At 33.8% G+C, this 13,537-nt stretch overlaps 1 protein-coding gene across 1 annotated transcript in view; it reads right to left on the bottom strand.

Moving 5' to 3' along the window:
* Kiaa1109 (KIAA1109 ortholog) overlaps positions 1–13,537 on the bottom strand; it is a 231,795-nt gene that overhangs the window by 120,812 nt on the left and 97,446 nt on the right. The window contains exons 24-30 of the mRNA XM_004646167.2: positions 13,027–13,146; positions 12,042–12,322; positions 9,557–9,807; positions 6,461–6,716; positions 4,546–5,383; positions 2,133–2,203; positions 1,475–1,648 (exon numbers count right to left, since the gene is read on the bottom strand). Coding sequence (XP_004646224.1) covers positions 1,475–1,648; positions 2,133–2,203; positions 4,546–5,383; positions 6,461–6,716; positions 9,557–9,807; positions 12,042–12,322; positions 13,027–13,146 — 1,991 coding nt within the window. The remainder of the gene's footprint in view (positions 1–1,474; positions 1,649–2,132; positions 2,204–4,545; positions 5,384–6,460; positions 6,717–9,556; positions 9,808–12,041; positions 12,323–13,026; positions 13,147–13,537) is intronic.

A 13,537-nucleotide genomic window follows, 5' to 3' on the forward strand; every position in this document is an offset into this window, starting at 1 on the left:
CTGTCACAAAAAAAAAAAAAAAAAAAAGAGAGTATTCCTTTGTGTACATGTATCACATTTTCTTTACCCATTCATCATCTGATGGATACTCAGGTTATTTGCTTTTCTTGGCTATCATGAATAATGCTGCCAGAAACATGGGAGTAAAGGCATTTCTTTAACATTCTAATTTCATTATCTTCTATGTTTTTAAGAAACCTCCATACTATTTTCCATAAATAGTGTACTAATATGCCCACCAACAGTGCACATGAATCCCCTTTTCTTCTGTCAGCACATGCTATCTTTTGTCTTTTAGACAATAGCCATTCTTATTTGGCTAAGGTAACATCTCACTGTGGATTCTGATCTGTATTTCTCTGATGACTAGTGATGTTGAGCCTGCTTAGACAGAAGTAGGGACTGGGGTTCCATTCCTGGCATGCCGTGCCAGACCCAACCCCGGGGCGTGCTGAGACAGCGATTGAGACTGGGCATGGTGGCGTGTGCCTATAATCCTAGCACTTGGGAGGCTGAAAATTGGAATATCACTATGAGTCTGATCTGTGTAATGAGACCCTGTAGACCATGTACTAAATACATTTTAAAAAATTATATTGATAATTTTTCATATACCTGTTTGTCAGTTGTATATCTTTTTTTTTTTTTTTTTAAAAAAAAATCTATTTAGGTCTACTGTTCATGTTTTTTGTCTTTTTGAGATAGGGTTTCACTATGCAGTTCAGGTAGGTCTTTAACTCAATTTATAGTCTAGGTTGGCCTTGAACTTGCAGCTATAATTCTGCATCAGCTTCCCCAATGCTGGGATTACAGGCATGCACCAGCAAACCAAGCCTATTGTTCATTTATCTGTTGGGTTATTTTTTTAATTTTTTTTCTGTTGGGTTAAGTTCCTTGTATATCCTAGGTATTAACTTTTTCTCAGATATATAACTTATAAACATTTACTCCCCTTCTGTAAGTTGTCTCTTCACTCTGTTCAATCTTTTAAGCTATCAGAGAAAACTATGTACCTTTTCAATTAAAGAAAAATTTTCATTAAATTGGTCCCCACTGAACCCCTACAGCATTTAGTGTTTTTCGCACAACTTTGCTTTTCATTGTGTTTCATTCTGTTTTTATTTACACTTGGTTTGTCTTCCTCGATAAACTACTGGCATCATGCAGGACACAATATCTACTACTATTTCTCTTTAACCCTTTGTTAACTATATAGTGAGAATATGAAAGTTAGTCCCTGAGTACTTAATTATTTTATGCTTACTAACCCTCTTGTAAAAAAACTAGAAAATATATTGCAATACAATTATTGTAATATTGCAAAATAATTATTGAGGTTGAAAAACTGAGACATGGACCTTGCTAAACGTTTTTACTCAAAGTAGATATCATCACCAATTTTCTCTAGGAATATTTATCAAATGAACCGACCCTATCACACATTGTTTTATAAAGTACTGATAAACATTATTACCTGTCCAAAGCTTCAGCCACCAGTGGAGTCAGTATAATATCAACGGTTCCTTTTACTTCAACTATGGCTGTAGTCCTGGTCTGAGTAACCGGCTGGTCTAGAGCCCATTCTTCTGTGAAAGTCTCATCATCTGTGTTGTCAACGATCTTCCTTTCCAAAGGAGTGTATGGGGTACTACATAATATAAAAGGTAAATCTTATGTTATAATTATCATGAACAAGTATAAAAGCCGAACTTTCTTAAGATTAGTGAACATTTAACTGAAGTTATTTCAGTGAAAAATTTCATAGAATTGGACTTGATATTTCATGTCCCAAATACTTTTCAGAGAGAGGTAGGTACCAAAATATAAACTGATGAAAGAGAGATAATACATGAAATGAGAGAACACTTTTTTTGACATGTTTACTTTATGGACCCTTTTGAAAATAACAAAAATACAATGTTAAATTCTTATGTATCTCAAAATTTGATTTGTCAAGTTATGGTTTTCATAATATTTTTATTAGAAATGCTACTTACTGCTTATGTAGTCAAAGCCATCAAAGACAAAGCACTAAATTATTTGGTACGAGTTAGCCTTAAAACAAAGTCAATATTCTAAGGTAATTAGAATAAACTGACTTTAAACTTTAAAAGTACACAATTTTGACTTACTTTGAAGTTGATCCTGAAAACTGCATCCCTCTGTCTAGTAATGAATTAGCTGTAAGCCCCTGTTTTATAACCTGAAATAATATAAAATATTAGTCTATAATTTTAATTCTTTATTTTTATGCTCTCAACAGGTCTTTGTGAATATCAAAATTACCTTGTTAATATAATTTTGACATTGTCAGGATAAATGTTTAGCATACAAATTAAGAAAAATCACAGAAAATATGTCATTGGTGATTTCATTTTCTCTTTATTCAAATAAATGACTGTAAAACCATGAGGGTTAAGCAATGAGAGTACAAGACTAAAAATAAAGCAAGTATTTCAAATGTCTTTCTTCTAGAATTTGTGGGAGCAAAAATTAGTCTTTTCACAGCATAATTAAAGTTAACAAACACTAAATTGTAGGAAAAGCTAAACTTGTATTTGATATTCATAAAAATAAAATGACATATGAGCCTACCTAGCCAAACTAAACCCTTAGAAATGCTTAGTCATTCATTTATATCTAATGAAGGACATTTTACTATCTCCTGTGATATACGTTTAAAGCTGCCTAAAGACATGAATTCCTTGGCTGATATTCTCCAGAGATTTGACTACCTCATAAAACTACTTCTTGAAATATGGAAAATAGAAACACAAAATAGAAATATTTAAAAGAAAAAAACTATTTCTTAAAATATGGAAATAGTTTTATCCTCTGAGTTATTATTGTATATAGCAAGTACAATTCACTTCTATACTGAGAATTCATATACCAGCATGTCTCTACATGAAATTAAGAGAACATCTGAAATCTTAGCTTGAGAATTTTATCTTATACAAGAAATAGGCAGAAACTTAAACCAAAACTTTGCATCTGTCACTAATGTTTCTTATTTTAAAACATATTACTCAAATGCCTATATATCTCTGTAAGGACAACTCCATGATAATGTTTCCATAGTTCGCATCCCAGTTCCTTAAAGAGCTCAAGCGTTTTCCAATGCCACTAAAAATTAGTGTCACAGTCTGTAAATCCTGAATAACCTTACCCTTGTTTATGTGTCTACTTGCTACTTCTCTCTGCTCAATGATCTCTTTCTCACTGTAGGTCCCTTCTCCTCCCAAGCTTTCAATGCAGTCTCCCAAGGTACTCCCATTCTCAATTCCTCATTTTTGGCTTTTTAGGTTAAGTTTAAAAACCTCTTCCGATAGATTTTTCCCTATCAACATAATCTAAGGCGCTCTACCCACATTAGTTTCTATTCCACTATCTTTCATTATCTACATAAGATGCCTCTCAATTTGAAACCACTTAATTACTGTCTCCTACCTATAAGGTATAAGCTCCATATCTATTTCCCCCGCCAGTATACATCAAAGCCTCCTACAGACCAGTACATAATTAATCTAAGAATGACAGAACAAATTAAAATTGATACTTCAAGAAAATAATTAGCTCCTGAAGATTTTATATACTTAATTTTAGTCTTTAATATCATAAAAATTGTCTTATAAATTGTTATTTTAAAAATATAGTTTTCATGTTGACTAGTATCACTAAATTTATTTTCAGGTATCTTCAAGTTTTCTTAAAAATCACTTATAAAATACACAAACAACCAGTGATACAATTCATACTACATTCTAAAAAAATTCCAATGTCAAGTGAGTAAAGCTGGATTTTTCTATTATTAGTTACAGATTAGAAAGAATATCAATTATTAGAACTAATTCTAAAATCTTTTAAGACAGAAAATATAGGGCCAGCCTAATAGCTCAGCGGACTAAAGCACCTGCTTGGGCAAAGTACAGTGGCCAGGGTTCGATCCCCAGCATGCCCTGCTATGCCGCACCTGCGGTGTGCACTGAGACCGTGATTGAGATTCGGCATGGTGGCATGTTCCTGTAATCCCAGCACTTTGGGAGGTTGAAAATAGGAGAATCACTATGAGTCCAATCTACGCAGTGAGACCCTTAGATGCTACAGACCCTGTCCTAAATATAAGAAAAAATATATGTGTGTGTGTGTATATGTATATATGTATGTGTATGTGTATGTATATATATATTTTTTTTTCACATAGACTTGATCCTAATCTGAGTAGATACAGACTACATATTATAGACACAGACTGCATATTAATATACTAGAATATAGTCACCTTTCCTCAATTTAATTTGCTTACATTTAAAAGGATTTAAATGATTCATCAATAACCCTAGACCTAACATCAATAATCCTGACTGGTATGTGAAGCAGATGTATCAGAAAGTGTATTTTTAAAAAGTACCTGAAATGACCGAATAGTTTTGAAAACAACTTAAAAATCTACTATACATATACTACTTAAAAAATTAAGAAATAGAAAAATATCTACTTTTTCTAAATAAATATGTCAGTGGAAGTTAATGATTTGGTTTATACCTTAAATGTTGGAACAGAAAGCTGCTCAAAGGATGATGAACTTTCTTCACTGGTGGGTGTATCCAGATCAAGAGGACGATGCAATGAGGACTTAGAGGTTCTTTTGTTGGTTGGATGTTTAACTGACCAATTAATTACCTGGAACTGAGTAAGGTAAGTCTGATAACAATTCATCACAGGTTGCTGAGAAGTGATCTGTTCACTCTCTACTGTTTTCTCACCTTCTACAATATACAGATGTTCTATAACCTCATCTTCTCCACCTAATGCAGAAACAAATGAAGCCTGGGAAGGATGGGTTTTGAATGGCAGAGTTCGGGGATCAGGAATGTTTTCTCCATGGCCAGTAAGCGGTCCTTCTACACTATGATATATGGAACCTCTACTGTAGTCAATCTGCTGTGTTTGCTTCTTTTTCTTCTTCCTACCAGGGTAAGTTCCAGGACCCTCATCACTGCTAATGGGCTCAAATTCCTCAGCTGCAGAAAAGTAGGCTTCGCTATCAGCCATTGACATGCTGGAATCCATTGATCGATACTGATGAAATGAATTGGAGTCTGCTGATGGTGTATATGGGAATGAACCAAAGCTTCTCCTCTGCTTTGGTGAGTCTAGTACATTCTCATCACTTCGAGAGACATCACTACTAAACTGGACTCCAACTGTAACAGGCTGTTTGTCCCCATAAAAAGCAGCAGTAAGACTTTTAGTACTTCCAAGTCGAGTAGAACATACAGAGGCTTGTCGCTTCAAAGGAGATCTAAGAGGAGACTGGCCTACTGATTTATCCTGAGTATTAGGAGATACAGGACTAGTTCCTGACATTTCTGTAGGAACACTGAAACAGAAAACAAAGTTATTAGTATTTTCAGTAAATAGTATAATTTAAGATCTATAAACTTTTTAGTAATTTTAAAAATAAATTCTAAAATTCTATTATAATATCCATCAAAAGAGCAAAATCACATATTATATGTTCATATCCCAGGTTGCTAACTATTTAAAGTACCTCAAACACAATATATTTTTAAAGTAATCCAGGGTGCAATCTTATCAGTAATCTATGGATGCAAGTGCGTGTATAAGGATCTTTTGTTTGGTTGGTTGGTTGGGTTTTTTTGGTATCTTCTAAGAGCTTGTCCAACAAAATATAAGAAAAGCCTCTGCTTAAAGGAGACTGACTGAAAGAAAGACATCATAGACAACCTTATAATTTCTGATTTTAGCAGCTGATGTAGTAGTGCCATTTACTGAGACAGAAAAATGTCAGAGTAATAGGAAAAAGATATATTTTTATATGTTGACTTTGAAGTCTTTATGAAATATTCAAATAAAAATATTAAGCTTGGCTGGAACTTTTAAAATATTAGCCAGATAACTAGGAAAATAGTATAAAATGGCAAAAAGGGTATAAAATTGAGACTAGAAGCATAGCAACACTTTAAAATCATAGGTTGTAACAGAAGGTGAAAGAAAGAAGGGAAAGCTGAAGGGCATGGCAGTGGAGAGCGAGACAGAACAGCCAGGGAGGTGGGAGGAAATTTTGAAATGTGTTATGAAACCAACAGGCAAACATGCTTCAGAAGAAGGGATCAGCCAATTATTAAGATACAGACAAGAGGATCAAGAAGTACTCACCACACTAAAAGGACAGTAATTGAATGTTAACAATAATTCATTCCAAATGGTGATATAATAAGAAACATTCATTTTCATTTTTGTATTTTCCTAATATCAACAATAAAAATATCTCTCATTTTATTCAAAAGACACAATGACATTTTAGAATATGTGCAAATATACAAAAAAAAGATACTCCTTCTAAAGTGAAGGAGTAGAGAGCAAAGTTTTTCTTGCCACATCTGAAGCAATAGCAATCCTATTCTAAGTTTCTAAATCTATCTGAATTACTGACCTTCCTTGGCCATCGTCTCTCTTTGTACCATGCAAGAACTCTTTCTGAATGACACGGTCATCGGCAGCAGAAGAGGGGCTTTCCTTTTCACCTGCCAATAAAGGTTGCACAGCACTAGAACTACTATTTTCTTCTGAGGAAGAGGATGAACTGTGGGATCGTAATGGTACTTGAAGACTAAGGTGCTGAGTTTTTCTTTCTACTTCTACTCCCACTGATTTGTTTTCCCATTCTTTCCTCTTCATACCCAGGTTACCTAACCAAACAAAAAGTTGGTTAAGTGAACATAAATATTTTCACAAAAGAAATACTTCCACAGAGAATACCACAACTTAAAATACTTTGATTTTAAGTATAATAAGTTTATGAACAGTACACAAATCTTAATTTCATGTGGTAATATATTTATGACATTTCAGGGCTTGGAACAGCTCAGTGGTAAAGCATGTACCTAGTATGAACAAGGCCATAGGTTAAATCTCCAGGATATACACAAAATTCAAACTTACAGAAAGCTTTCAAGAATAATGGCAAGTATGTCATATCTCTTTCTCTCAGATTTAAACATTTTGCTTTATTTGCTGTAGAAGCACAACAGAAGTAGGAATTGTCTCATTTTTCATTTACCGACACACTTCCAACACCTACAATAACAACCCAAACTCAGAAGCAATCAATAAACTGTTTTGTGGGTGGATAACTAATTTCATAGCCAGAGTGGAGCATTACTCTTTTGAAGTTTCCTAAAGAGTGCAATAGTGTATTTCGTCAGTGGGAGAGGGGCAAAAGGTGAATTCAATAACTGTCTCCAGCAAAACAAACAACAACAACTTAACTGCTCAACTTCTCTTCTCCAGCCATCCTTGCAATATTCAAAAAACAGTAACCTGCTAGAAGAAAATATACACTGTGAACAAAAAGCAGCTCTAGATGAAATGCAAGAGGTAAGACTTAAGAATAATGAAAATAGACTCAATCTATTTTCACTTACCAAAAATGTAAAAACAGAACAACAAAAGTCAAAAGAAACATGCATCTGATTCACTTCTATGTGAAAGGAACTGAATGTATCCTTGATTCTAGTAGCATGACCCTCACTATATTGACACACTTGACTCCTGGACAACTCAAAAACCAAACTCAAGGTACAAAAGAAGGACTTTATCCCTATCTCCTCTGAACAAGATATCCATAGCAATTTATCATCTACAACTGAGTACTGAGCAAATCACTGGAAGGGCCAGAGTACTTCCCATTAAACATTATAAGAATTCTAATCAGCTGTTCTTTGTGGGAAAAGAAAATTACTATTTTTCCCCTCTCACAACATGTGTAATTTCCCTGCACATAGTCTTTCCTGAGTCTGTGATGCTTAAGTTTTGATCTACTGATTAGAAAAATCAAGCAGTCTTTATAATTAGTGCCAGCTGTAATATAAGAGAAAGAACAGAAACATTTGTGCAGTTCAGTCCTAGTGATAAGCCTGTTTCCTTCCTATTCTTTCCTATAAGAACCCATGAGATCCTGAGGATTAAATGAGAAATGCCAGCATAAATCTTTAAAAGTGAATTATATTCAAGTGTAAGAAAGTAAGGTTATTGACAGGTTCCAACCTGAGTACAAACTGCTAACTTATCATGGCCCTGATACAACATGGCTGAAACCCCAAAACAACAGCTTATCCTCCCAATGACCACTTCCTCTTTCTCCTCCACTCCAGTCCTGGATACCTTTTCCATGCACACAAGGGAGCCTCCAATCAATTCCTTACATGTCACTGGACCTGCCCCTCAAACTCTGCCCATAGCAAAGTCCACAAAATCTCAGCCTTCCTGTCTCAGGTATGAGGCTCCCCTCATCTCCCTCAGATCCTCTCCTTGTCCTCCTCAATGGCAATAAAGGCCTCCTCCCTTTCTTTCACTTCTGCTTCTCTGCCACACCAAAAAACCTAACAGTTATAAGAAGACAGCATGTCTTATTTGCATGATTTTATCCACAAGATGACAAGGAGTCTGAGTTATTTTCTGATCTTATAAAATAATCTGATGTTGCCAGGGAGATGGCTCAGTAGAATAAGTGCTTCCCTGGCAAGCTCAAGGGTCTGAGTTCAATCCCCGGTTCCGCCAAGGAAAAAAAAAAAGACTCTGTCTCTAAAATAATCGGATGTTACACTGGCAAACTGCTGAGGTAAAAAGACCTTAAAATAACATGTACTGTATGTGTTTATGTATTACTGTTTTGTAAAAAATTATTAAAATAGGTATTCAGCATATATAGTCCAGCTCTCCTCCCTGAAAGTTTCCCCATATGGAAAATCAATCTGATAAACTTTTCATTTTATACTTTCTTTATTGTGTGTCTGTTTTTTAAAATCTACTGAAGACTTTTCTACATGTATATCTATAGCATGGCAACTCAGGTAGTAAATATTACACTTAAAATGTAAAAATGCATAATTATGAAAGCCAAAGAAAAGGCACTTCCAAAATCTTAGAAGAAATCTTTGCAATTTAGTTAAGCCTAAGTATATCTCTGGAAGCTGAGTTATAGGAAAATAAAATATAAAGAAATAGGGCCAGCCAGATAGCTCAGTAGACTAAAGCACCTGCTTAGACTAGCGCAGGGATCCAGCTTTCATTCCCTGACTCCACAAGCTGTGCCGGCCCCACTCCCTGGGTATGCTGAGACTGTAACTGAGACTGGGCAAGGTGGTGTGTACCTGTAATCTTAGTACTTGGAAGGCCGAACACAGGAGGATCACTACAAGTCCAATCTGTACTGAGACCCTATAGACCCTGTATTAAAATACATAAAAAATTAAAAAAAGAAGTATTTAGAAGCTTTTTGAGGAAAGTTACCTATGTCAACAAAAGCAAATCTGAACAGTAGACCCATTTTGGCTCTCAGTAACTAAAAAATTGCTATTCTTATCTGGCTTTAGTTAAGTTACCTGGAAAATAAACATGGATTATACTAAACTGTTTCAAAAGCACTACTTAAAAATTAACTTGAAGAAGTAACACTGAACTTCTCTCAGGCATAGGATACATAATGATGAAAGATTAGCACAAGACACAAAATAATACATTTTATTACCATCTGTAATTCTAGGGATTTCTTTAGTAATAATCCATTCTCCAGGCTGTAGCAGAGACTGACCATAACACATATCAGACTCCGTACTCGTGCTTGAAAATGCAGAACTACTGGAAGGTGTCAACTCTTCAAGTTTGAAGAAATCTAGGCCAGTTGCTATGCCACCAAAGAATCTGCAGCCACCAAGACACCCACACTTGTTTCTACACCTCTTATTCTTCAGTGTATCATCTGGCCACAAAAACCACAACCTAAACAGAATGCAAAATAAAACAAAACAGCAGCATAAAAAAAATTCTCAGTAAGAAATAAAAAATTTTTGGAAACTAATTAAATACAAGCTAATTTCTGTTTTAAAAAATAAAAGTAAATATAAACACAAAAGTTCATTTCTAATATGGGATGTCTTTTTAATCTTTTTGCTTTTCACTTTTTTTTTTTTTTTTGCGGAACTGGGGATTGAACTCAGGACCTTACACTTGACAGGGAGGCACTTATTCTATTGAGCTATGTCCCCAGTCCCTCTTTTTGCTTTTCAAATAAAAAATAAAATTTAAAATCAGTGTTTTCACAGTGAAATGGAAGAATAATATAGCGTATATTTTTTAAAAGCATTCAAAGAGCAGCAAGTACAAAATCAAACAATGTAGTTTTAAAGGAATAGTAAACAGTCTAAAAAGTTTTCTACTTTTTAATTAAATCTACAGAGAAACATAGAAATTGTATATTGACCGTTGCAGCTTCTAAGTAGAATGAAAGAGTCTATACTCTTCATAGTTCTTGATAAAAAATAAAACACAGAAACCAACCTAAATGAGCAACTGGAAAATAACTCACCAGGGAGTCAGTTCCTTAACTTCACTGAAACCTTCCCCTGTCATCTACCCTAAACAGGACAGGACTTCTGTTGACACTAACTGGCTTCCTGCAATAAGTTCTCTTTCTTCTTTGGCATTGTTAGGGACTGAACCCTAAGGCACTGTCACCCAAGTTCTTTCAAAAAACATTCTGTATGCATGAATTTTCACATTCAGATTTATAAGATGTCTTAATTTAAAAGATTAACACAATTGCAATAAAAAATCTCAAGAAGTTTAAAAAGAACTGAGAGTCCTCAAGTTATTTTGAGAAAATAAACAGATGAAATACAATTTTCATAAAAGATTATGTATTAATTATAAATATATTTCATTGTACATTTATAAAATAATTACTTCCAAAAAAAAATCTGTATCTCCTAATTCAGATGAATACCCCACACATAGGATAAAAATAAATTCAAGTATTATGACAAAAAAAATATGAAAATGGAAGTGCTATTTGCTTTTTTTTTGGAACTACAAAGTTCAGCAATGGTGATCACAGAAGTGGTGCAATTTAGGAGTCTGGAAAGAAAAATACGAAGCCTCCAATAAATAAATGCATGTAGAGGTAACAGGAAAGTCATAAAAAGTTAAAAGAACAAAAACACAGAAAAATATTATCTTGGATATAAACATAAAATAAAGAAATACCACAGTATGCCATATATAATACCATATCATATAATTACTATGCAAAATTGTTTGTTACTATTACTTATAATGGGAAATTTAGAAACAATTTAAACATTTAATACAAGGGCAGTTGCTGACCAGCATATATCTCTTTCTGTTTGTGTATTATTTGTATAAGAGAATCTTTGTGAAATTTTCAATTATATGGGAAAATGATTAGAATAAAAGTTAAACACAGAATCTAAAAATATAAATACAGGAAGTTTTCAGGTATAAATAACAAAATCATGGTTTGAAGTAGCACAAAATTCTGTATGATGGGGTTATGGTCATTATTTTCCATTATTTCTTTATATATTTTTAACTAAATTATGCATTGAGTATATAATGGGGGGTATGAGGACTTAAAAAGCCATGATGTCATTCATAAAATAAGTGATTCACTAAGAGGCTTTGGTAACTTAGAATTGGAAGTAAAGGGTCAAGGTGTAAAAGAAATGATAGTGCTTTATGGAATGTTATTTGGGAACCAATGATTTCAACTTCTATCTCTGTTGACACAGTATGGATACAGAAAATAATGTTATTTCCAGCAACCACATCATTACCAGAGATAGGACATATATTTACTTAAATATCAGGTCCCTAAATATTCACTGAGAAACAGTAGCATAATCATAAGCCTTTATTTAAGGATTTTTTTTTTTTTTTTTTTGGTTGTTACAGGGTCTCACTACATAGCTCGGACTCATAGTGATCCTGTTTTCAGCCTCACCATGCTGGGATAAGGTGTGCACCACAATGCCTGGTCTTGGGGGCCACCTCATCATGCCCTAGATTGGGGCTAGAGCGGCATGTAGTGCCCAAGATCAAACTTGGGTCCCTGTGCTTGTCTACGCAAGCTTACTGCATTCCTAACAAAACAATGTCCTTTATAATTATCTAGTATTTTCATCTGAAACTAAGACTACCTTAAAATTTTCACTTACCTCTTAGTTCTGGCATCATGAATTTCCAAGAAACATCTTTGTGCTTCATGTTTAGAATGATGATCAGCAGCTAAAGCAATATCAACAGTAATAAGTCCTAAGTTGGCTGACCCAGCTTCAAGCCAGTAGGCCCTCCGTAGCACTGCAGGCTGAAGTCCAACTCTGCAATTATTTAATTGCTCAATATATAGTCTCACTTGAAAATCCTGAATTGCAGCACTTATTCCTTCCCCAACTGACTGATTGTGGAGATTACAGTTTGCAATACGAATTGTGCCCATCTAAAGTTGAATGAAGAAAATAAAACAAGACTTGTCATTTCTATATTTTGAGCATAAATTACAGAATAAGTAACCATTTCAAATAGAATGAGAGACAACAGAACAACAACAAAAAAGAAATGGACAAGAAAAGAGAGAAGCAATGAAATTGTGACAGAGAAACAGGAATGATAAATGCAATAATAGAATAAATGTAGACACTCAAAGAAAAGATCAAAATACCCCCAAAATACAAAAAGAAACAAGATGAAAACTTAGATGGGTAATAACTAATGAAATTAAAGAATGGATTTATTTTGAAAGACGTCCATAAGTAACAGTGGAAAAAAAAAAAAAAAAAAAGTTTCTAGGAGCCAAACAGAAAATATAAACAAATAAAGTCTAAAGCTATTTAATTTTAAAAATACTACTTTTTTACAATAGTAACATAAAGACAACCGGCTCCTTTATATCCCTGCCTTACAACAATGTTAAAAAAATTAATTATACTACAAAACTGGTGAAAATACTTAAAAACATAATACTGGAAAAGAACATCAATGAGTACAAGAGAAGCTGCCTTCTAAACTTTTGTGGTAGTCTATGACTAAGAAACTATAATTACCTGTTGTATTCCAAAATGCAGATTTTAGTTTAGTAAAAGGAAAAAGAATTACACTGGGTAAGTATTAATTATACTAGCCACAAAAAAGACAAATGTTTACCTTAATATTTGTAGCGCATCCATGCTCCACAATGTAAATATCAGCTCCATCCACTGCTAAGCGAGTCATAGTATATTTCAAATCATCTGAAGTTGGACAAGGGCCAGGAACACAGCTCAACTGAAATCATAAAAAAGGTTGTACAATTAAGTTGTCAACATCAACTCATTCTTTTCATACTTAAATAATTACACTTGTTCAAATAAAAGTATGCTTGCTATGTTTACAAAGTTAAACTTCATTCTTTTTTATTTTTATTTTATTTCCATAATTTTATTGAGAAACAGATAGTAATGAGAGTTTCAAATCAAATCGGAAGTACAGTTTCAACAAATAACACACTGCATATATTCTTCTTATTGGTTAATTGCTGTACAAGATGCGGACTTGAGATCCTATTCACAAACACCATAAGAACAAATCATTCTATTCATTAAGAGAATGCAACTATATATCTATCCTAACCACTTTGAATACACAGATACAAAATGGACATTCATCTGTATACTCC

Source organism: Octodon degus, unplaced genomic scaffold, assembly GCF_000260255.1.
Source record: "Octodon degus isolate 3935 unplaced genomic scaffold, OctDeg1.0 scaffold00256, whole genome shotgun sequence".
In the NCBI taxonomy this organism is placed as follows: domain Eukaryota; kingdom Metazoa; phylum Chordata; class Mammalia; order Rodentia; family Octodontidae; genus Octodon; species Octodon degus.